The sequence below is a fragment of the Triturus cristatus genome, chromosome 6 (genome assembly GCF_964204655.1).
Source record: "Triturus cristatus chromosome 6, aTriCri1.1, whole genome shotgun sequence".
Taxonomy (NCBI): Eukaryota; Metazoa; Chordata; class Amphibia; order Caudata; family Salamandridae; genus Triturus; species Triturus cristatus.
In genome coordinates, this window is record NC_140589.1 from 1,177,575,403 (window position 1) to 1,177,601,554 (window position 26,152).

Sequence of the window (26,152 nt, forward strand, 5' to 3'; positions counted from 1 at the left end):
CTGGTGAGTGGGTTCTTGTCAAGAAACACGTGAGGAAATCGTGTTTAGAACCCAGGTGGAGCGGTCCTTACCAGGTGATACTGGAGACGACAACAGCAGTGAAGTACAGGGGTTTGCCAAATTAGATACATGCAAGCCATACCAGACAAGTTCACTCGAAAGACAGGAAGAGCAGCAACTGGTAAACCAAAGTCAAAAAGCAGAGGTTAAAGTGTGTGAAGCTGAAGAATCTAGAGTGACAGATTCTGAAGAACAAACTGATAAAAAACAGCCAAGCACGAGTCAAGTAGAATGGGCACCAGCTACTGGCTCTCGTGAAACTGCTGTTGAACCAGAAGAAGGTGAGACTGCTGATGATCCAGGAAAAAGTGAGTTTGTGGTTGAACCAGAAAAAAGTGAGAATACTGCTGATACAGCAGAAACAGAAGTTACTGAATGTCAAGAAAAAAAACAGATAGAAGAAAGGCCAAATAAAAGAACCTGTTAACCAGATGAGGAAGGTGAAAGGGTAGTTCAAACCAAGAAACCAAGAAAAGGTGACAATTGGCCAGGTGGAGTGAAAAGACTTAAATACACTCTTGTAAGGAGAAGGAAAATACCAGAACAAAGTAATGAGGTCTCAAGTCGAACGGAACAAGAAGTGTCAGGAAAATAATTCTTACGAAAAATAAGGAGAGTACGAATTCCAAGCAGGAAATACACAGTAGCAAAATGGACTTACGTCATATTGGAGGAACATGAAAGTTCTGATCCAAGTGAAGAAAAAGACAGCTGACACTGAGCAAGTTGATGAAAGCAAATTGAGACCACCTTAAGAGAACTGTCAAAATTTAAGATGCAAAAATTGGTAACTAAAAGAAAAACTGACTGACTCAGAAGATCTAAAGAAAACCAAATAAAAGAAAGGGGTAAAGAAGAAAGCCTTGAAGTGTAGAATTATACTATTTTCTTTTTCTAGAATTTTAATTTTTACGGTTAGTGCTGAATAGATTTAGGTAGATTTTTGCTAGAATACAAAATGGCTGAAGAAGAAGTGACTGAACATCCAAGGTCTAGTCTCAAACGTAGATGTATTAAAGCTTGCTTATATAGTGTCACATTATTAACATTTATGTGGATATTACTAATTGTCTTTGTACCTATTCCCATGGTAACTAATAATGGAAATAAGAGTAATGATGTAACAAGTGAAAGAGTAAGTAATGTTACTAAAGGAACCCCTAATCCTAACATAGAACCAATGGATAGAAGCATGCTCCATCATGATAAATCAATGAGTGATTTCATCATTAAATGTGTTTACAAAATTGTTATATGAATATATTGACACAATGAATGTGAGTGATTGTTATGTGTGCATGCAATTACCTTTGTCTGTCTCAGAGGGGGTGACATACTATCACCTACCTTTAACATATGGTGTGTCTTGTAGTGTCCTAGTGAGCCTCTTCTATGTGACGGGGAAGTTCGAGTTTTATTATTCTAATATAGATTTAGTGTTTTCTGAAATACCCGTTATAAAAGAGTTGAATAAAGTCTTGAGTAGTAAAAATGCATGTTATATTGGAGAGTTCTTCCATATTACTAAGGCTTTAGATGTAGAATATGCTTATAAAAACAACCCAACATGTAGTTTGCAGGGTGAGGAAAAGGTATTTATAGAAATTGTAGAAAGTAGAAGAGAAAGTTTTCAAGGAAAAGCTGCTGAACAAAAGTCACAGGTACCACCATAGGATTTTAGAGATGCAAATTATGAGAAAGGCAAGACGTACGCTGCAATGTCCCTGGACTGGCATTAAAAGGGAAAAATATATCTGCTTAGAATGAAGACTACTTATAATAATTATTTCATTGGTACTAGTGAATGTGAGCATACTTTCCAAATTACTGGAGGTTGGGCATTGAAGGATGGAACTGATCCTGTTTTTCCGGGAGTTTATTATGTGTGAGGTAAGAATGCCTATTACAGGTTGCCTGCACATTGGTATGGTAGTTGTTAATTTGCTATTGTCTTTCCAAAGGTCTATCACAAAACAACAATAGACTAAATGAAGTAAAACAAGGACTAACAGGTAACAAAAGAGCAAGTTTTTCAGAAATAGTAGGTGAGATCTTTGGTACACTGATACCGTTAGTTGGAGTCGTTCTGCATTTGTTCTGAATTTGCACAAAACTCAAAAGTTGTCCACAGTGGTTGATCGTTTATCAACGGATACTGCTGGTGGATTCTTGATGATTGACACAGAAATGGTTGCAATCAGATCAATGGTTTTGCAAAATGGACTTGCCCTTGATATCTTATTGGCAAAAGAGGGTGGAGTCTATGGCATGTTGAAAATCCAACATTGCTGTACCTATATCCCTGATAAAAGTAAAGGTATTGAGGGATATATCAAGAATATTACGAATTTACATGAAGACTTGACTCAACTGGAGGTTGACGGTGTATGAAAGAAACTTGGTAAGAGTTTCTGCTCTGTAGGTAAATTGTTTTTTACCTTTGGGAGTAGCTTATTAGGAAAAATAATAATGCCATCGGTTTCATTGGCCGTAGTAGCCTTAGTGATAATAACAACATATAAATGTTGTAAATGGAAGAATGGAAGAAAGGAAGCGACAGAGTCAAAGAATCAATGAAGAGCGAGAAAAAGAAAGAGAAAAAGAGATGAGATATAATTAGAAGATATGAAAGGAGAATACAATAATATGATGAAAGATTTAGGCAAGAGTGCCCTAAAAAAAGAGAAGAATACTGAATTTTAGATAGGTGAAGATGGCACGTGGTATGGTGGGTATTTTATGATAGCTCCTGAAAGCCATTAGAGGGGGGATTGATGGAGCAGGATTTTACACAAAGAAACCTGCTTGGATGAACACCCCCATAATACTTACTAACAGTAAGTAGTAATAGAAAACTAACGCGCACCTTACATGAACACGAGGGAAACTGCTTTGTGCATGCATGCACTAACGTGAGATAATGCTTAAAAGAACTGAAATCTTATTTACATTATGCTTTGAAAGAAACGAGAAATAATGCATGCAATTCGTAGTCTGTATGTTGCAATTTTTGCTTTGAAAAAATAAATAATGCCGCTATTTCTTAAAGCTATGCTAGGAAAAACATAAATGAGGGATAGTGCTAAGGTGGGAGGCATAACAGTGAAAAGTGCATTATCATATAATTAATGAATGTTATGTTTACTTTTGTCATAGTGAGCCGAATAATTCACCATTATTCTTAAATTAGCCGAATAAGATGAGGCGCTGAAAGATGAGCGAGAGAGAGAGCACGTGATCTGAACAGACGAAAATGCTGAGCACCACAGGTTCAAGGCTGGACTGTACAGAATGTGTTGTTCGCCTGCCAAGAAAAGTGACTGACTGTGGGATCCAAGATCATTTCCGCGGATGTAGTAGAAGAAGCAGCATGAGAGTATTTATGAATGTATGTGACATTGTAATAAAAGAACAAGTCAAAGTTGATGTAAGGCAGGTCCTACAACGGACTTGTGCAAGTAATGAATAAAGTCGCAGTGGTGTGACAGACCACCTCCTGAGTCCACCAATCAACTGTCTAGTCTCGTGAAAATGTTTCAACTGATGTGGGATGAACATGTAGGTTTTAGGGTAAAATTGGAGTGCCTTAGGGGGTGTGGTTAGTGCGCGTCTTTCCAGAGAACAGTTCGAGAGGGGTGATGCGTTGCTGTTTGTCAGTTTGCAGAGAGGTCTAGCTTGTTCCTGTCCTGTCCTGCTCCTAGGTCCTGAATCTTTGTTCCCTGACTCTAGCTCAGGGAACCCCCACTGCCCCCTCGGCCAAGGGCGTGGTATTTCACAGATCCTTTGGGCTTGTATTATTCTGACTCGTACATTCCATACCTTTTTTCTAATGTATTCCTGCTTCTGAATCTGATGTCTCTTGACCTATCCACTCTGCCATGTGATTATTTGTTTCGCATTGTCTTGCTGAAAATGATGTTTCTTAATCTATCCACTCCCTCCTGAATTGATGATGAGACTGTCACCGTTTGCATGTGCTGATGTTATTCTCTCTCTCTTGTGGATTTCATTGTTTGCATTTGTGACAGTATGCATTGAGCATTTTAATATGAGATAAAGCTTTATTAATCTTACCGAGAGTGTATGATTATTTAGCTGACTTGATAGTTAGTTTGAGAGTATTATAATTACCATCAACTCTTCAACTAATTGGTCCATCGACCAAGAAGAAGGAACGTTGATGTATAGGTTTCATTATGTATTTAGAGATGTCAATATGAATTTCTGAAGGAAACTAATTTAATGTCATTAAAACTAGACCCCCAGCGCATCAGGGATTTGGGTGGATGTGTATGGGCCATTATGTTGTGATGTATTGAGTATTAATCCCTGATCAGGTATTGAGTAGCGCTGGATCACATGTTAGACTAGACATCCATAGTGTGGTATTCCCCTAAACGTTTTGCCTTATTATGCATATTTATTTAATTGCCAACTCACAACAGCAACTACAAAACAATTGAAAGAACTTAGAATAGTGAACGTAACATTCTAAAGTCTATTTCATCCTGTGTGTGGCAACCATCCTCCTTCTTTGTTGCTCCTCACAGCCAAGATAAGTTCATTAATACCAAGGTCCTGTACATTAAATGGCACTAGCACCCATTGTGCCACTCACTGAAGTAGCACTGTAAACTCGTCTCAGGCATGCCACTGTGTTGTACCTGCTGCTCATCCAGTGTGAATGTGGTGTAGGATGTTAAACATCATGATGCTGGGCAACAGGAAGGCTGCTCCTGGTGGGGTTATTCATGACATCTTATCTTAATAAATCTACTTATCCAATCTACCTTGGAACTGGAAATCCTTGATTGATTACAACACACTGCAGGCTGTAGTGCAGTTTTAAACCTTCATTTCAACCAGGCCAATACCTTCTTTTTTTTAAACTAGGGCAGGTGCATGGTATTTAAAAAGTAGGACATGTGTGCTTATATTTTATATGTCCTGACAATGAAAAACTCCTAAAGTCATTTTCCACAGTTGTAAGGCCTATCTTTCCCATAGACTAACACTGGGTAACTTTATTACCCTTAACAAGTGTTAGACCAGATAGAGAAATTATGTTTACACTCAAATTAATTGTAATTTGAAATCATCTTTAATGGTGAAGGCAAATTTTCAGTTACATTTAAAAAAATGCCACTTTTCGATAGTTTGTATTTTTCTGCTCAAACTAACTGGCCCTTCCAGCCAGTTTCCTAGCTCACATGACTGTGAATGTCTCTACTGTTGGGGTTTGGGTATTGCATCCAGACATGTGACCAAATAAGAACTAGGTGTGAGGAGAGTCGGTCTTCCTGACAGGATGGCTGAGGAGAAATTGTGCCCTACCCTGTTTACATTTCAAAGGGCCTTGCCTGCAGCACACAATGAGAAACCTGAAACCAGGCCTCTGCTTGCCTTAGTTCCCCTATACTGTTTAGAGCCAGGATGAGGAGGAGGGGTAGAACTGACCAGAACCAGTTTTTGGGGTAGGTCAGGGAATTCTCCTACACAAAGACTGGCATCAGGTATAAAAGGGAAATTTTCAGAACCTCTCAGCAGAACACTTTTGAGGTTTTGGCAGATTCAGAAGAATGACTGCCCGGCTGCCAGAAGGACTTCCCTTCTGTTGAAAGGACGGCCTTGCTGTCTAAATAAGGACGATTTAGCCTGCATGTATTGATCCCAGCCTACCCAGAGAGACTCCAAGGGTCAGCTGGCTGTGTGTGAACTACAGGGACACAGCAAACATCTAGCGGCCTCCCTGCAACTGCCCAACTTCCCAGCTTACCAGTACCTACTAGACCTGCCTGGACCTGCCTGAACCCTGCTGCTGGCCTCTGCTACAGGGAGTCCTCATCCCCAAGAGGTTCCCCCCAGGCCCTAGACCTTTGTTCGGCATCAGTGTGACCTCCTTCTAAAGAAAAGGTGAAAATCCTGAAGTTTGGACTTTGCGACGCAAAGTGACCTCTTCATACCAATAATCAACCACCAATGATGAAGCATCCTTCTCGCAGCCCCCTCCAACGCTAATGTAACTCTTAGTGCCAGACTTAAGAAGGTAACTCTTCAGCTGGACTAACCTGCTCCCTGTATCTGACGTGCACTCATAGTGGTCAGCATGATTTGTGACTTTCCCAGGGTCTGGCATGACCAGATAACCACGAGTGGCGCTTTGTGCTCCTTGCCTCTGTTTTTTACCTAAAACATAAATAAAATATTTCTCTGCTTCTACTGATTGCATTTTTGTAGTTTGGATATCATTTTATTTATAAACATTTACTCTATTTTTCTAAATTGGTTTGGTATTTTTCTTGTCTTGTGTTTTCACTTTATTACTGTTTGTATGCTGCATAAATACTTCACACATTCCTCTAAGTTAAGCCTGACTGCTTTGTTCCAAGAGGGTTAAGCATAGGTTAATTTAGTGACTTTTGTGGTTCACCCTGACAAGGATAGTGGTTGTCGCTTGAAGGGGGCTTCTACCCCTCTCAACTAATAACTCAGTTTCGTACAGACTCCCTGTTAGGTAGGGGAGTCATTCAAGTGTTCTTGCAGGTGTTATGCGTTTCCCAGCAATCCAGGGGTGTTACAGTAAGTGCAAAGCTACCCATTGGCAGTATGAACCTCAGTATCATGATATGTTCCTATTTGTGGTGGGGGAATCAGAAGTGTGCTTCACATATGGGAACAGCACAGCCCTGTTTGTCTTCTTGAAAGCTACTTTTAGGATGGTTATCCAGGTATGTACTCTTTTGTGAACACGAGGTCAACACACTGGATTAGTGCCCTTCACAAATATGTATATTTCTAAGTTTAATCATAATGCCCTGTAGGGAAAATGAAAACATTGTAATACAGCATCTGGCGCCACCTAATGGATTAGATTAGCCTTCGTCACTTTCAAATCTATAAATAAATGTTTGGCATGCCACTCGACCTCGGGCCCTCATAAAACCCAGATCCGGAGAATAACAAAACCTCTACCCCTCCACCCCTCCCTCACATTCTCCCCCTGGATACGCCTCTGGTCATTCTTAGTTATAGTTAGGACCCTGTTTCTATTCAAATAGCGTTTTTTTTTTGCTGATATCTTTGGCACCGTTGCACAAATCTTCGCGAAATTTTTAAAACTAATGGGGCGCTCCGATCAGCTCCTGTCTTGAAAGTTTTGGGATGATTCGTCAAGAGGGGGCCGAGAAAAAAAGGGGACTCCCAAAACGCGTTTTGTCATTTGTCAGATGTCATTTGAGTTGTCATCAGGGATGTCATCAGTGATGTCACTGACCATGGCACGAGTGATGTAATATGTGACGTCATCAGCAGTACATTGCGGGGGTGCGAGTTATAGTTATCTCTACTAACTATATGTCCTGGAGGGACCCATATTTAGCTCCCAGAACAATGCAGTCAGATCCTGGATCGCACATTTCTAACATTGGGAGACACATTATTATGAAAGCATTAGACGACAAAACAAATGGTTGCTTTAATATCAATGATGAATAAAAATACAATTGATTGATTGATGATTGATGAGAAACTTATATAGCGCAGCTATCGCCCTACGGGCATCCTGGCGCTTAGACTGAGGGACGACAACAGAGATGACAGAAGGAGAATCATGAGAGCTTGCCTGGTTTAAGCTTTGGGATATAACCAGGTCTTGAGTCCCTTACGGAATTCAAGAAGGGAATCACACTGCCGCAGGTTCGCCGGAAGCTTGTTCCACATGCTGGAGGCTACTGTGCTAAAGGCTCTTCCGCCCATCCTAACACGCTTGCACCTCGGAACCACCAGTAGACCAGCTGCGGAAGAGCGCAGTTGCCTACTTGGTAGATAGCGAGCGAACTTGTCCTGTAAAGGGGCTGGGCCTAGTCCATGTACTGCTCTAAAGGATATGCACATGGACTTAAAAAGGACCCTTTCCCTTACAGGAAGCCAATGTAGATCCTTTAGCGCTCTGGTGGACGAGGCGCAGCGTCGCCTATCAAGCACCAATTTAGCTGCGGCCGACTGTATCCTCTGCAATCCTTGGAGGATATACTGCGGAGCTCCCAGATAAAGGGAGTTGCAGTAATCAAGTCTGCTTAATACCGTGCTGCGCACCACTGTAGCTCGCGACTCCCTAGGGAGCAGAGGTAGAATACTACGAAGCAGCCGCAGCAGGGCAAAGCAGACATTAGCACTCTTGCTTGCCTGGGATACCATCTGAAGGTCGTCGTCGATGATCACCCCAAGATTACGGACCTTCCTAACTGGTATGAGCGGTCCTTCCTCCGGTGTGAGACAAAATTCGGAGGGGAGATGTTTAGGGATCCTGAATGGTAAACAGAAGACCACCTCCGTTTTACCGCTATTAAACTGGAGAGAGTTCTTTCTGAGCCAATCCTTAGTCTGGTTCATGCATAGATGGAAACGATCCATGGATAGGGCATCATCCCCCTCAAGGGAGAAGGCCAGCTGCGTATCATCAGCATAGTTCACCAAGCTGACTCCGAAAGATTTTATTAACGGGAATAAGGGCCGCAGGTAAATGTTAAAAAGGATGGGACTGATTGCGGATCCCTGCGGCACCCCATACGCAACTGGAGACCTACTAGAGGAGAACGGTGCCAAGGTAACTACCTGCTGCCTGTCTTCTAGATAGGATTGGAACCATTGCAGCGCTCTACCCTTTACACCTATCTGCCTCAGCCTCTCCAGCAGGACAGGGTGGCTAACCATATCAAATGCTGCCGACATGTCAAGGAGCACCAGAATCATGGCATTCCCTTTGTCGGCCCGCATTCGAAGGTGGTCCAGCATGGTGGTTAAAGCTGTTTCGGTTCCGTGGCCAGGACGGAAACCGAACTGATCCCTATCCAGCAGAAGATTCTCTTACAAATGGTTAATTATAACTCAAATATAAAATAAATTAATATGATAAAAAATACTATTTAATTATATAAATAATATACTGCCTTTAGGCACTGAATTGTGTTTGAAATCGGGTCTCTTGTTCGCAGAGGTTTGCACCCTGTCCAAGAATGGACCACAATCCTAGTCAGGGTAAGTTAGATACACACCCCAAATTAACCCGTGCTCACCTCTGGTAGCGCGACAGTGCAGTCAGGCTTAACTTAAGAGGCAATGTGTAAGGGATTTGAGGCCAATAAAAGTGGTGACAAGCCTGTCAAAGGTCTTTGTCTTGCTCCATATGACCTGCCAGTGGCACATCATGAGGCAGACCCAGTAGGCAGGTCCTAAAGTGCTGGGGTACCACCAAGACACATGTTGCATCAGGCTCAGGAGCCTTAGGCTCACTATACAGGAGATAATTCGCCCAGTGGATCAGGTGCTCGCCAAAGGTGGCACCAGCTGACAGGGCCTCAGCCTGCCACCGAAGGCCCACAAACATAGGGCACTCTTTCTGCTCCTTGCAGAACTCTTCCCTGGATAGTCCTCCTTCTTGATGACAATTGGTAAGTTCAGGCAGGATCCCCAGTTCAGCCACATCTTCCCCTGTAAGTACTAGGGCGTCCCCCTCTGGTTCCGCCTCCTCCCAGACAGTGGAGATTTCAGGCACGGGTTTCCCATGCCTGTTGCTCTTCCTATTTTTGGCAGGCACCTAGGCCATTGTTGCAGGCTCCAGGTCCTTCTGACCACCCTCACGATCTGCCATGAACAGTGTGGTCAGGCACACCCACTCAGGCAACACCATCATCTCCAAGTGTGACCTGAGCACCACATCCTTCCAGATGGTGTGCTCCAGGTTATTGCCCAGGAGACAATCCACAAGCTTGGACAGACTCACAGCTACCATCAGCCGACCTGAGACCCCCCGTTGACTCAAAGGGAATCAGAGACACAGGGTAGTGGCTCTCACAGTTGTCAGCAGCAACAACTTGGTGGAACATGTTAAGGACTACCTGCTCTGAAGACACCAGATGACACCTAAATGTAGACATGCTTGCTCCTGTGTCTCTCAGAGCTTCCACCCACTGCCCATTGATGAACACCCATTGACTGTGCTTTCAAGAATTGTCAGGTATGTGGGTTCTCTGTACCATTTCTCAATCACCCAGGGACACCAGGTTTAACTGTACACTCTCCACAACACTATCTAGGGCCGCCCCCCGAGCACTACACTAGCCAACCCCAATGACTGTGCCCGCTTGGGACACTTAGAATCCCCTTTGTAGTGCCCTTCCTGATGGCACTCATAGCACTTCACAGGAGCCTTCCCTCAGGCTTACTAGCAGGGAACAATTTCTGCTTCTCAGCAGGGGGATGGGAACCCTGACCATCAGAATTATTTTGGGGTCCTTTAGATAACTCCTTGCTCTTTTTGCTCTCCCATTCTTCGGTTGGGGACCCTGCCCACTCTTGGGGTAATCCCCCAGATACCTTCCTGTGGACCCTGGTGCGGAGCCAGTGGTCTGCCTTCTTAGCAAGCTCTCTGTGGTCACTGAGCTTACTATCCGAAAGGTACTGGTGCAGATCTGGAAAACAAAGACTGAGCTAATGCTCTGTTGCAAACAAATTATACTGCCCCAGATCAAATTATACTGCCCCAGATCATCTTTTCACCTCACTGCCCTTCACCCTACCATCCATTGCCTTGAAGAAAGAATCCACACAACCCACCCTGTTGAGAAATCTTCTGACTATCCCTACATTTCTGTCTGTTTTTCTCTGGGCTCAGACTAAACTTTCTGATTATGGCTTCCTTCTTGGATACCTCATCCTGTCACTCCCTTCAAGGGCCAGTAGAGAGTCCCCGACTTCACTAGGGATATGCATCCACAAAGCTCCCTAATCTGCCTCAGGAACCTTGTGCATTTGCAGGGCAAATTCGTAGGCCTCAAACCATCTTTCTATATCGTTTCCCACCACAAAATCAGGCACCAGACCTTTAGATGTATGGATCCTCCTCACAGAGGGCCTGGAAAAAATGCTACCACCATCACTGCTGGACTCCACCTGCCAGCTTTGATGTCCAGCTTTCTCAGGCTCAGTTCCTGAGCCAACATAATCTTTTTCTGCTCAATAACCAATCTCTTTTGGCTCTCCTCCATTTCCATGGCCAGCATTTTCACCTCTAAGACCTCCTCCATCTCCAATTTGAGCTTAGCCGGCTCCAATTTATACTTTTTCTCCTCCCTCCTGTTCTCCAGCTCCTCCTGGGACAGGCCTTTCGATGATACACTGCTTCCTGAGCTGGAAGGGACCCTCATTTCTGGAAGTATGTCGCCGTCCTCCTCCACCATAAACAACCACACAGGGCCTTCTCTTACACCCCAGACCTACTCATCCTCCTCCTCTTCACCCTCCTCTGGGATTCCACCCAACATAGTGTGGGCTTTAGACCAGGCTCTCTGTGCCTTTTGCAGCTCCACCTTCTTGGTGGAGCTCTTTACAGGAAACCCAAACTCCATGCAGAAGTCCTTGAGCTGGCCACAGTGTAACCCTCAAGTTCGGACAGCTCAAACTCCATTCTTGCAGGTGCAGACATAGAGCCACCAATCAGAGACATGATTTAAAGTAAAAAGCAAAAATGGCAATCAGAGAGAACTGAAAAATAATGCCAATGAGGATCAGAGACAAATTTATTTTTGTATTTTCTTTTTTTTTTAGAGTTTTATATAGCGCTAACTAGACCCAAAGATATCGGGTATCAGAGCGCTTTGCATGAGCACCAGTTTCGTTACCTATGGACACGTTAATTTTTTGTTAGGCACGGGGAGATTAAGTGATTTGCCCAGAATCACAGCATGTTCAGCGTCCTTGCGAGACTTGAACCTGGGTCCCCAGTTTCGAGGTTGACCACTCTAGCCATAATGCTAGATCCTCTCTCCCACAAATTGGTCTAGATGTGGCTAGTAGTGTACACCAAGGTACTGTAATGTGCTGCACAAACACAAGGCCTATCCTCACCAGTGATCACCAATGTTAGAAATATGGTCTCTACTTGGCAGAGGTTTGCACACTTTCCAAGTAGGGACCATAATCCTAGTCATGGTAAGTTAGATACACATCCTAAATTTAAATATGCTCACCCTCTGGTAGAAAGGCACAGAGCAGCCAGGCTTAACTTAAGAGGCAATGTGTAAAGCATTTCTGCACACTTTAATTACAGGAACCTAATGGAACCAGCACAAAAAGACTCCACATCGGTTTAGAATATTATAGACTATTTATCTAATTAAAACAAGACCAAAACAACAAAAATTCAATAAGTAGAACTTGAGATATGAATTTGTAAAGAGTTAATGTGAAAACAGTGCTTGCAAGTCACTAGCAGTCGAAAGGTTACTTAAGGGACCAGTGCAAATCCAAAGTTCAGGCACTGCTTTGCATTACTTTTAAGTTTCCGGTTCCGGTCCGTGACTCTCGACGATCGGCACGAGGAGAGGAGGACGCCTCGGCTCGGCGGCTCAGTGCAGCAGCAGCGGTGGCACGGAGACTTGGTGTCCTCAGGCGACCTCGGCTTTGGGGGTGAGAGCCGTGAGCCGTGGGCCCGTGGCGGGCCAAGGTGAGCCGAGGTGAGCCGCGAGTCATGAGCCGCACGATTAGACTTGCGGCAAAAACACCGCTTGGATTATCAACGCGCCACCTCCCCTGGCCCTGCCCCTGCCTCGCTCCGCATTGACCCGCATTGCTGCCTAGCACTAATTCTATCCTAAAGCGGCACAGAGGCGCAGAGGCAGAGCGGCAAATACGATCAAATATGAGCAAATACAAGCCTCACAAGTACACCAAGCACCGCCCGAATTGCCGCATGGCACTAATTCTATCGAGCAGAGGCACAGAGGCAGAGCAGCAAATACAAGCCTCACAAGCACATCAAGTACCACCATAATAATATTATACAACTTAAAACCCCCAGCAAGTCCCAGCAAGTCTCAGCACAGCTACAGCTAAACAGAGCGGCTCTGGTAGTGGGAGTGGCGGGAATTGTCGGCTAGTGCCGGGCTGTGGACTTTCACAGGACAGCAGAGGAAAGCAGTAACAGGAACAACAACAGTCATAGCAGAGGGCAAGCACTGGCAATAGAGCGCGGCAACCATTAGCGGCTGCTGCAAAGTGAGGCCCGGCGAGTTTGAGGAAGCGATCCAATTAGGTTGGGCACAGCTAGCGGCTCACCAGTGTGCCCTGCTCTCAGCACTCTCAAGGGCAAATAACCCAAACAACTTCACAACCCAATAAGGAACATGAGATGGGGTAAAGTTTGTCAGGCGGCAACTGGCAAAAACAAAAACAAAAAATTAATAGACCAAGGTCCTCCATCAAGTCAAAAAAGAAAGGCTCCCAGACGGAGAAAGAGGCTAGTTTCAGCTCCGATGCCAGAATCAACATTTCTTAGTCTTGGCTGAAACACTGGGATCCAGAATTTGTTCTTCTTAAAGGACCCAATGGCCGCTATCTATGCACCAACAGTAGAGATAGCCGGGCTGCCGAGCCCAATAATTCCTGACACAAGGGTCAAACAGGGAGATTTTAACTCAAGACCATCTGACCAACAAGAAAAGTGCACTTCTAATTCTGTTAAAACAAGTTCCCTATTTACACAGTCACAGTCAAATATCAATAAAGCTCTAAAAGAGAATTCAGCCCTACAGAAATCAATTATAGAAATCCCAGAAAGTAGGTTGGTAACCATAACCGCCCAGGTGCATCAGATCAGCCCCGCAAACAACCATATTATAGTAATTGGAAGAGGTGCAAATGAGGGCAATAAAAATGAGCGCACAGAAGATAAAATGAACATCCTAGTTGAACAGGAAGCCCTTCTGGATGAAGCTCATTTTCCTTATCCAACGACGCAAACCTTTTACAAATTTTGGAAATCAATAAACAAAAACAGGCGACACCAAAAGAAGGATTTCAAGGGAAAAATTTGTCACCCGTATGGAAAGAGCACAGGGCGGAGACGGAATGGTGGCATCCACCCCATCAAACCCGACCCACAGAAACGACTAACAGGAGATTGCACTAGAAGAAGGAAGTTTTTTCGAAAATAAATCAATTAAGTCTGTCATCGCCAATAATAAGTTCATCAGCTAGTAGGATCGAACATGGGTCAGGGGCTTCAGGAAAGTACCTTGAAGATTTTCCAACCGCTCCGTGGAGTAAAACTCCACTGGGTACATTGGAACAAGCAATCAGGGTACTGAACTTTCAATCCGATAAAATGGAGGTCCAGATAGACCTAATAAACATAATTGCTGGTCATATCTCAGGCATAAACACCAAGTTAGACCTAATTACGTCCCTTCTAACATGCAGGGAAAACTTAGAGCCACAAACAAGCAATTTCCAACAGCAGCTCAACTGTGGCTGTGGCAAAATAATTGGTAAACTGGCAAATCTGCCCGAAATACTAATGAATATCTTAGGGGCAGTCAACAAGCAAGACCAAACCAATAATAGGAACTGAAAAGGACGTAGAGGAAAAAAGAGTCATCAAAATTCAAAAAATCAATAAAAGAGACAAGCAGTAATGATAAGGGTGAAGGAGAGCAAAGGAAACAGAGGAACGGCCTGACATAAGGGACCACCAAATCGAACCAATACAGAGCATTATTAATACCTTACCAATTTCAAAATCCAGAAAACACCACAGGAAGGCCAGGTGTAAATATAATAACCAATCCACCGTAGGAACCGAAAAAATCTTCTCAATATTCACAAACCAAAACACGCAAAGGAAAAAAAAAATCATTGAAAAATGTCACCCTTGATGTTTCAACAACAGTTTCAGACTAATTAAATCACACAATAGATTCTAATGGATCTGACACAAAGCAAGAAGCCGTGAACCCCCTTGCCTCCACTTTCCAAGAGACCACGAGTCAGGTTCTCCAAATAACAACTAGCCATCCATCGGCAAAAGAAGGTGGACAAATCTCTAGATCAGAAAAGAGGCGATTAGACCAAATTCAATCAATTGAGAATGGAGAAGGGGCAGAAAAAACAATGCAGGTCAAAGCAAATAACCAGTCGGAAAGAGGAGGTCCAAATACAGAATAAACCAGGAAGCATGGAAGAAATAACAGGCAATAAGGTGCACAATAAAATACATAACGAAGTTCAAAGTATCAAAAATCAGATAAATGTCACAATAAATAGAAAGGGTCGAACCTGTAGGCTTTTCCCCACTGAACCACAAATTGAGGCAACACGGCCATCAATACTTAAAAAATCAAGAAAATCAGAGCAAGATACAAAGGAAGTAGGCATTCCGCCTAAATCACAGAAAATGTTCATCAAAGAACCAACAGGTCAAGAAACCCATGCTGGCCATGAAATATCAGCCACTCGAAATTCCCTAGCAGGGAAAAACAAAATTTTAAAAATTGCCACTAGCTCTCAAGTGGAGAATACATCAAAACTGACATTTGTGCCAGAATATTCCACCAAAAGAAGGCAAGACATTTTGAATCGAGGGAACCTTCTAAGGCTGTTCAAAGAAATTCCAGAACTAAAGGGAATATCCTCACAAGATCTATTAGCCGTGAAATTCCAACATATAACATCCACTCCAGGTACTGAAGAGTCCTTGACAACTTGGTCCTCAAAGGAACTAGTGGACAAGATATACGCAACAAGATCAATGTTTGAAGCCTGGGGAATCATGCTGGGGCCCCATAAATGTCCTAAGTACCCCTACCCCCTTCTAGGAAGCCACACAAATCAAAAAATGGAAGACACACCATAGAACAGTCAAAAACCATGTCTACGTGGCGCACGAACCAGTACTCCACCACGGCAAACCAATTCTATGGAGGTCAATGTAACAGCGAGTCCATCAAACTCCGAAGGCCAAACATATGACAGCATGGACTGATCCTGGGTGCCCAAGGCACTTAAGTAAAAGCGTACCTAACGAACATCCAAGGTAAAGTCCGGACAAAAAAAACCAGGGGCTGTTAGGCCGGACCAACGGGCATGATTTAAAGGAAGGCACGAGGCATGACCGTGACTTTGTAGGTGTTAGACAGAACATAATCAAGATCTGTTCATGGAATGTCCATGGCTTTAATGACATGGGTCATGAGCATGAAACTCTGTCTTTTTTTCAGCAACAAGATCTAATCCTGCTCCAAGAAACATGGAACATGAACCCAGTTTCCAATTGCGGGTTACATAGAACATCATACCCTTGCAGAAAGCTCTTCAATCTTTGGTCATCCAAGAGGAGATCTATCAATATACGCAGCACAAAAACATGGTTGGCTAACAGAAGAACTAGATGCTTGGGTAAACTGGCTGCAAATCATAAAACTTACCGGTAAGCTTCATTTTAACAAGTTAAGCTGGCAACTAATATTAGTCAACGTCTATACCCACCCTGAGAAAAAGAATCAGAAGGAAAAATGTACAACATTAATGAACCTGATTAAGGCGCTGCAAAGATCACACGAACAATGTCCTTTGATCATCTCAGGAGATTTTAATAATAATCTTATAAACAACTAACCGAACAAGAGAAGAGGCAGGAGGACTGGGGATTCCAAACAATAATAATGCGAGTTGGAAAGCCACGGTCTGACTATCCTGAACGGCAATACAACTGGAGATATACCAGCGGCCATAACATATCTAAGTGGAAAATGTCGATCAACAATAGACTTCACTATCACCAGTAGTAATCTTGTCCCAAGTATAGACTCACGCATAGAAAGCAATCATTCCCCGCAAATTACAAATATCAACATCACTCTCGCTCAGGCCCCAAAAATAAACTCTCTAGCACAACACGCAAAATTTTAACTTGAGGAAATTAAAATGGCGAGGATTGGACATGAAAAACAGACTGGACACACTCAAAGAATACATGAGCCAAATTGAGCCCCCAACAGAGGAGGAGCGAGTAAAAAGCTGGGAACATCTGGGCCCCCTTCTCATACGAAAATTTCCAGCCATTCACGGAAGTCAAATAAGAAGAGACACTAGGAGGGAGCTATGGTTCAATACTGAATTGAGAGATCAAAAGAGAAGGATCGCAAGAGAGGTGCATCTACAAGCGTGGCGGCAAGAATGGGTAGGAAAATATATAATGGTAAACTGAAGGAAATGCGGAACAATTACAAGAAGATGCTGAAGGAAGCGAAAACAGCGTATAAAGAAACAATCTGGACAAAACATTTGTGGGCAAGTAATTTGCCAAACAGCAGGGAATTCTGGGGCATCATAAATAATCTGACAATGGGTTCAAGACTGCAACAAGAAGTGGGAATCGGAGAAGAAAACTGGATTCAACATGTGCAAAACATGTACAGCAGCAAGTTGCATAAAAAACGATCTACGGCATCAACGGCCTTAGAATCACCTCAAAATCAACAAGTAGATGAAGAAAAAATTACCACCCAGCCCCAGGCAGCACATAACGAACCAGGACTTGAGATAGGTAGCAACAAGTCAAATAACCTGATCGACACCGAGCAACTAAGAGGAATAATAAAACAACTAAATAAAGAGAGGGCGGCTGGTCCAAACGGGCTTCCCAATGCGCTCTTCAAACACGCCCCAGATTTTTGGGCAGATTACTCACACCTATTTTTAATCAGATTTATAGACAGAACAACGTCTCCATATCCTGGAAAGGGGATATAATTAACCAAATATTCAAACAAGGAGACCACAGTAAGCCTGGAAACTACAGATTGAGATCCTTGATTGACGTAGATGCCAAACTCTACGCATCATGTCTCCTAGGTCATCTGCAAGATTTCATGGATGAAAAGAACATAATCCCTAAATTCCAAATGGGTGTTAGGTCAGGGATGGGCACCACAACAAATCTGGCTACCTTGGCACTCTTAACTGAAAAAATTACAAAAAAGAAAACTGGGTTGTATGCATGTTTCGTCGACCTGAAGTCAGCATTCGACAGAGTCAGCAGAGATCGTCTCTGGGAAAAATTAAAAGCATGGGGGTTACCAAGTAAATTATGGGACACAATAATAGCCTTACATAGTGAAACCTGGGCAAGAGTGAAATTAGGCGATGGGAGAAGTGCAACCGCCAGTATTCACATGCAGCAAGGCCTAAAACAAGGCCACGTCCTGGCTCCGAGTCTATTTAACTTGTTCCTCGCAGACATCATTAAATATATGTATGCAGCCGATTGTCATCCGCCAAACTTGGCCAAAGAGCCAAGTCCATTTTTACAGTATGCAGACGATATTGTGGTGTTGTGCCAAAGCCCACTTGGATTATAAAGAGCGATAAACAACATAGTGACTTATTTGGACCAGGAAAACTTGGAACTAAACAAAGAGAAAACCAAGGTAGTACGACTAGTAGACCCCAAAAAAAAAATGTTCAAATGGCTCATAAAAGGGGCAATTGTAGAAGAGCAAGCTTCCTACAAATACCTTGGCATCAAATTGGGGTGAGGTTCAACATAAAAGGATCACAAATCGGATCTAAAAGAAAAAGCGCAATCGTTAATCTTCGCACATAGACTACTGTACAAAAAACTGGGCTGCCCAAAACCATAACCACCTCTTAAAAGTGATGGCAGCCCAAATTCTTCCCACACTGTCATATGGCTTAGTCACTTGGGGCCAAATGTAGGTAGCCTAATACCGGTCGGTAACGGCCGATTTTCGGTAAATATCCCGTTACCGACCGGTATTTAGGCTTTTGCTATGTAGGGGGAACATTTCAGGATTCGGTAATTTACCGAATCGGTAAAATTACCGATCCTGAAATGAGATGTAGGTGACACTCAAATGAGTGATGTGTAGGGAAAATAATTCGGTATTTAGCACCAAATATATGTTGGTGCTAAATACCGAATTCATTGCAAAAAGCAATATTTTGCTGGACTAACAGTGCCATGTGGCAGACATACATGCCCTTAGGGCATGTATGTGCGCCACATGTGCACACATGCAGGAATCAGGGGTGCAACAGGGTGTCAATGTGACACCCTGCCACCCTTGAATGTGCTCCCCCCATTACCGAATCGGTATTTACCGATTCGGTAATGAGGCATACCTTTCCATTGATTCCTATGGGCCTCCAGGCCCATAGGAATCAATGGGAAGGTATGCCTCATTACCGAATCGGTAAATACCGATTCGGTAATTACCGAATTTCTCCGATTCGGTAATATTTACCGAATGATTACCTACATACGAGTTACCACTTCTTAAATACCGAATCGGTAAAGTTCGGTATTTAAGAAGTGGTAACTTGTATGCTACCTACATATGGCCCTAGGTGTGGCAAGGAGGCTGACCTGTTAAACGAACTTCAGACAAAGGTTTACAAGGCCATTTTCAATCTACCTAAGAGTGCCTCACTAGCTCAGGTTTGACTGGAATTCGGCCTCCAGAATCAGAAATTAGGGAGCATGAATGGCTTCGTGAAGATATGCCAAAAGTTTCGCTCATCCGAGCTTGGCTCATTGAATAGTCTTTGCTGGTAAGAAATTAGTGACCAGATGAATCAAGAAACACCAAACTCATGGGGAGCGCACCTGATAAAATCTTTGTCGGAGCTTGAAATACAAATAGCATGGGACAGGACAACAGACCAGGCAACCTTCAGTAAATCGGTTAATGATGCAGCAAAGAAGAAATCTTTTTTGGAAGATAAAAAAGCAATTTCCAAACGTTGGCATGGGTTGACTGTGATTAACTCTTACACGTCTTTAAAGCTCCAACCTTATTTAGTAGCTCATTTCAGCGTTGTGTTAAAAAAGAGCTATATTGATTACTGGTTGGGCATGCATGATTCGAAAGACCTACAGCCATCTTGGAAAAGCAACCAACAAAAAGTGCACTGTCGATTATGTGGCTTTCTTAATGAAACATTAGCTCATCTGCTATGCGCATTTATGGATTTGAGGAGACTGCTTTTAAAACCCATTTTTAATGAACTGAACATTTGCACGTGCAGGCAAGCCGTGATACGCTGGATGGAAGGTTCTTCCATAATCTTGTCTTGCAGGGGTGTAACATTTTTGGCAGAAGTAAGGAAACTTTTACGGCAAGTCGAGCCAGAGGAAAAAAAAAATCATGATCAATGCCGACATGGTTTTAGTCCAATAACTGCAGCAGCTCACATGCCCACGTAACAAGCAGACTAAATGCCTAACCTACCATGGGACAATTTGAACAGTAGAACTTTTTGTGAAAACAGTTTTAAATTTTTATGTAAAGTTTTGCACTTTTTCCGAGCATATTTTACTTCAATAGGGCTAGTAAATTTAATATCATTTGACTAACTCAGTTGCGTAAGCTCTTTTAAAGCAGTGAACGAAGATGGTTTCTGCTTTGAATCCATATTACGGTATTTTGCCACTCGGAAGATCTATCTAGGAAAAGTAACCATTATTCAAATCATAACATCTCATGCCGGTGGCTCAGCACTTGCACTTTAGTTAACAACTTATGCGCATCTTCAATGTTGTTCAGATTTTAAAAATTGTATATTCGTTTGTTATTGGGTGCTGATTTTGTTTTAGGTCTTTACCATTTTTGTATGATAAGAAATGTTTATATATTGTAAAGTGTAACAATTTTAAGTAATCACATACAAAAAAACTATGATTTAAGTGATTTTGAAGCACAACTCTGGTTTTACGCTGGCAAGTAAATAGGTAAGTAAAGATTTTGAGTTTTTTGAGTCACTTCTGTGATGCAAACACTGCGTTAAATCTTAGTAAATAGACCCCCAAGTGTCAAATGGTGGTTTATCAAGGAGATTTTTATTGTTGGCTTTTCTAAAGTTCAGCATGACACTGACACCAGCCTCAAAGCACCTAGAGGTGCTTTAGGAGAAAACTGAAGGCACACAGATAGGGACGATTGGGAAGCAGGAAAATAATCTTCTGGTACATGAGTCATGCTTAAGGTAGGCAGGCCATGGTGGACAAAACCTTCCCAGAAGTGGATGACCAACTGGCTTAAAGTGTTAAATAAAATAGATAGGTGATCTAACAAACGCTGAAAGATATAATGAGCAGAAACATTCTTCTGTGAATCAGGAATTTATAACACAGCTATATATGTGTTCAAAATTCTTAAAATGTCTAAAAATGAACACAGCTTACAATTCTGCCACATACTTACTCTAACACATGCTACTTCCGCTGCTTTCAAACTCCTTAGAATCGTGTGGATCAGGTTCTCTGCATTCTTCACCAGTACCTCATCAGTTGATTTTTCACTTGATGTTGCTGCTTTTACACTGTGCAGGTTTGAGAACAGTGCATTGGTAAGTGATATATATAAAATTAAATGCACACAGTGTCTAATATGCCTCGCATATTCAAATTATGGGTTCAACATTCAAACACAACAATGAATAAAACAGAAGCTGAGTTTGTTTTTTATGTTAAAAGACTAGGATATAATCTAGAAACAATACTGTGAAAGAATCTAGGTTATACTGAAGAATATGTTTTATTAAATGCTGACTAGCAAAGGTGCTACGGTTGCTGAATGGCGCTGAAAGGCATTATTTATGCATTTACATAGTTTGATATGAGGCTTTCCATCTGTAACATTCTTTATGTGTACCAGTGTATAAGTATCTATGACGTATAAATTGGTTTTTATGTTTAGAGTGGGTAGACACAACAGCTGTGCAAGATTGATTAGTCGAGGTAATCTTTGATTTGTAATATTATTGTCCAGAAATTAACAATGGGATTATGTTCCACAACTTTTATAACTGCGCAATATATTAGTGCAACAGGTGTTAATGAATAATGGCTGTTGTCCATGGAACCTCAGAAACCTCACATTACTGCAATCTCACTGAATGCCAATCTCACACTTTTTATGTCTGGTTTGACAGTGCAACTGCCTTCAACACAATAATCATAGACAAAGCTTCGGATGTGTCTCCATTTGCCACCGCTTTGAGACACATCTCAGGAGAGTCTAGATCTCTCACGGCATGCCATTGTCTACTTGGTATATAATTCTGCTTCCTGGCACTTGTTTCCATTTCAATTTTCAGCATGTGAAAGGGGCTATTTCGTGAATGTAGCAGCCATTTTGAAATGAAGGCATTTACCTCTAAAAGGAACCAGTTCTCCATTATAAGCAAATGCTTACTCAAAGCAAGGAATAATAAATACATACGAAAATACTTTATATAATGTGCTGTGCTACTTTTAAAGAAAACAACTTTTGGTGTGGAAAATAAAAATCGAAAAACAAATAAAAAAATATTTTCTGTAAAAAACACCTGATAATAATAGTCCACTGTTTACATACCTGTCTTATATAACTACACTGCTCGGTTTCCCTTTTCATTCCTGAGGTCAGATCAGCTGATTTCAAGCTAATTTTGACTTGTTTCCTGTCTATTGTATATGCTATTATGGTCCCTCTTCTACACCCATGGTTGTGCATGACATTGTGGTACCTTTTTAATGTCCCTGGTTGTTTTTCTTCTCCTATTTTTTTGGCAAGTGCACAGGTATCAGAATAAATTATTGCTTTGTTAAAATACCGTTTCCATCGTTACCACAAGCCTGCCATTACCATATCACAAAGGATGTCAATAATCTATTTTTTATTCTCCTTCCTTCGGAACTGAACATTTTGAAACACGAGCTTTCTTTTGTCTCATGGTTCACAAGTTGTATGGAAAGGATACTAACAAGGAACAAAGACTACCTTAGAATTAATATTTATGCACAAGGCTCTTAAATAAAATCAGCAGGCCACCAAAAGCTGTAAGCTATCCTGGTTTATAATATTATTAAGAAATGTAATGTTTTTCTGAAGACTGAAAAAAAGTACCTGGGATTGAGAAAACAATTCTGGGTATGCAGATAGCGCCCAGAGGTTTGCGAGTTTGCACATGTTTCGCTGAGACATTGCCTGGATAGTGTCTATAGAATAGCCTAGTTCTCCATCCTTCTTCCTTCATTCTCTCCACAACTATCACCACTGGGGCTGTGGCTGTTCACATCACTTAGTCCACATAAAAGAATACTTGTCTTTTATTTTAACTCTACTTTACTACTATTTAGGAAGTGAGCATTTTAAAACAATAGGAATTTACTGCACAGTCAGCTGTTAAAGATACACATAATTATAAAAAATGACAATCATTTTCAGATGATGGAAGACAACATTAAATAAAATGATGTGAAAGAGGTTATAAGCAAGAAATCCCAACTGAGGCAAAGGATCCATTCACATCTACCAACAGAAAAGACGTAAAAATTAAAAGTACAAGATATATCTGATGACAACTGAGTGAAATTGGGTTTATTACACAGTCTCCAGAGCAAAAAAACACAGAAAGTTTTTATGACATATTGGAGCATTGTTGAAAATGATTATATCATCAGAGATCTCGGGCCTCATTTACTACAAAATGAAGCAGCGTGGTGCCGCAAGCCATTTTGGTGCGTTGAGCTGCGTCATTTTAAAGCATAGGGGTGCATTGTATTAACAATATTACGACGCATCTCTGTACTTTCCCCTGCGCTGGCACACAACTGGCTGCCATTTGCCAGTGCTGGCACCCTTGAGTCATGTTGCAAGGGTGCCTGTGTTGCAGGGATGGTTGTTTTTGTGCAGGAAGAGACACCTCCCTACACTCAAGCAATAATTGATGGAACTCTGTAGCAAGCATAAAAAGAGGGAAAGAAATAGAAATAAAAGTATTTCTCCTCGTAGTGCCACTCCTATGCCTCTCCTGCATTCCCAGCTTTACAAAATGTTGTAAATCTGGGAATTTGACTGGCGCCATGGATTTTGCGTGGGACAACCACAGCAACACCCATGGAACGCCCCTTTCACGCAGAGTAATGCGTGAAAGGGGCCCATATTCACAAGGTCATGAAAAGTCAAGCAAGGTGACTTTATGTGGCCTTGTAAATATAGGCAACCTCATTGAGCCGATGGTGCATTAAAAAAAGTGACGTACCGGTGGCGCAATGGGCTTGTAAATGTAGCCCCTCGTTTTTACAGCACAGTTGTTGGTTCACGGGTGCAATTGAAATCTACAAAAAATACTTGTTCATGCAGAAATAGACATACAAATGTATTCATTAAGAAGGTTATCAACACCAATCAATAGGGCGTTTCCATGTTTAAACTGTATGAATTATTATGATGTAATCAAGGGGGCCTAATATAAATGTAATTTCCATTTGGGGACATTTAAAGTGCAACAGCAGTATTGTAGCATACATTATGAAAATTATCCCCTTTAAAAGAGGTACGTGGGAGGAGCATTGGGATCCATGAGGATATGTCATGTAGTAAATACATTTGATGAAAACTTTCACCTAGTACAGGGTTGGGTAAAAAAAAAAAACAGAAAGTGAAGGTTTTGTAATGGACCATGAATTATGGGCGACAGTTTTAAAACTTAACAAAGACATGTTTACTGCCCCAAAATATCTCCTTCATTATCTTTCGATATTCCACAACACTTATACCACACCAATATTATTGTACAAAATATCAAAAAGAAATATGTATAGGCAGCCAAAACCAGGGTCAGACTGGGACATAAGCCCGGGCACCAAAATAAAGGTGGCCCACATTACCGAGGCAGATAGATAAAATAGTGTCCCACATTTGGAAACAGGGCAGTTTTGAACGTGTATAGATCTCTTGCAAGGTATTATGAGTGACTGCATGCATTTGTGCTTTCTTCATTTTTGTAGTTTTATATAGCGCAAACTCGACCCGAAGGTATCAAAGCGCTTTACATGAGCACCAGTTGCATTACAGATGCACACATTAATTTCTAGGTGCAGGGAGATTAAGAGATTTGTCCACGATCACAGAATATTTGAGCCTACCACCAGTCTTGAACCTGGGGGGATATTAGATATTACCAAGAAATTGCGATAATTATCGCAAAGCGCGCTTTGTGCTGTTTTATTTATCGACGGCTATCGCTGGATTTCATCGCGGAGATAACGCGTTATTATCAACGCTTATCTCCAAGGCGATAGAAAATCCAGCGATAGCGGTGAAACCCAGCAATAGCGCAAGAAATCCAGCGATAAAGCTAATTAAAAGCTTTTCTAATAGGCAGGTGAGGACTTAACCTTACAATCCACCTCCCATTGACTAGAATGGTTAAGTCAGGTTTTTAGCAGGTGTTTGATTCCAGTGATATTCGCAGTTAGCGCGAGTTTTTTTATCGCTTTGTGGGCATTGCTAATAGGGGGAAGCTGGGTTTGCGACTGTTTGCAGTTGCGTTAAGTTGGGTACGCCTCCTTTGCATGTCATTAGCGCTACATATTGCTGACATGCAAAGCGGCACAAAAACGGTCGCTTTCGCCATAAAGCTGTCGCTAACAGCTGTTAGCGCCAGCTTGCTAAGAGGGCGATAGAAATATCGCCGCTTCAGCGGCAAAAAGTGCCGCTAAAGTGGCGATAAGGCTCTTGCTAATATCCCCCCTGGTTTCCTAGCTTCAAAGTCAGCCGCTCTGGCAGCTTCATATACAGGCAAACGCTTGTGTTAACATCAGGGAAATCGACAGTATAAACTGGCCCAACAAACCTGCCCACACAATGACCTTTCAGACCAGCCCCACGGACACTGTCTGATTACTTACCAGGCTAGTTCAACCCTGTCGAAATGCAATTAGTCCGATTCTGCTCACATGCATATGTTTGCTAAATGCCCTGGGGTAGATTTACAAGCCCCTTCCGCCACTTTTGCGTCATTTGTAACATGAGAAAAATGACGCAAAAATGGCGCAAGGGGCTTGTAAATCTGCTCCCCTGTTGTTAAAAGCATATGAACACCGACTGGTAATACTTGCAAAACATAGATCAGCGTTTAGATCTAAATGCCTGGCAATCTTGTTTGGTTCGAATGAAGGTTTGTCTGAACGGAATTGATAAATACATGGGGAAATGGGCCTTGTGTCTTTCACTAGTATCATCTCTCATATTCTACTATTAACACTTGCTGGTGCTCATTATATTGTGGGTCTCTATTTTTATGTGATTTTCATTTATTTCACTCTTCTATATTATTGGTAATTAGGGAAAGATTAATGTGCGGATGAGGTTTATTTTTTCCCTTTGTAAATCAAGGATTATGACATCACTCACAGCTTGATCTAGACCTGTTAATGGGCAGTAGTATCCGAATTTTTTAGTTAAGT

General features: G+C 42.1%; 1 protein-coding gene across 1 annotated transcript in view; it reads right to left on the reverse strand.

The window, feature by feature from the left end:
- Positions 1-26,152, reverse strand: part of LOC146821139 (uncharacterized) — a 174,662-nt gene that overhangs the window by 21,971 nt on the left and 126,539 nt on the right. Inside the window, exon 4 of the mRNA XM_085609328.1 lies at positions 21,120-21,237. Within this exon, the coding sequence (XP_085465454.1) occupies positions 21,120-21,237 (118 nt within the window). The remainder of the gene's footprint in view (positions 1-21,119; positions 21,238-26,152) is intronic.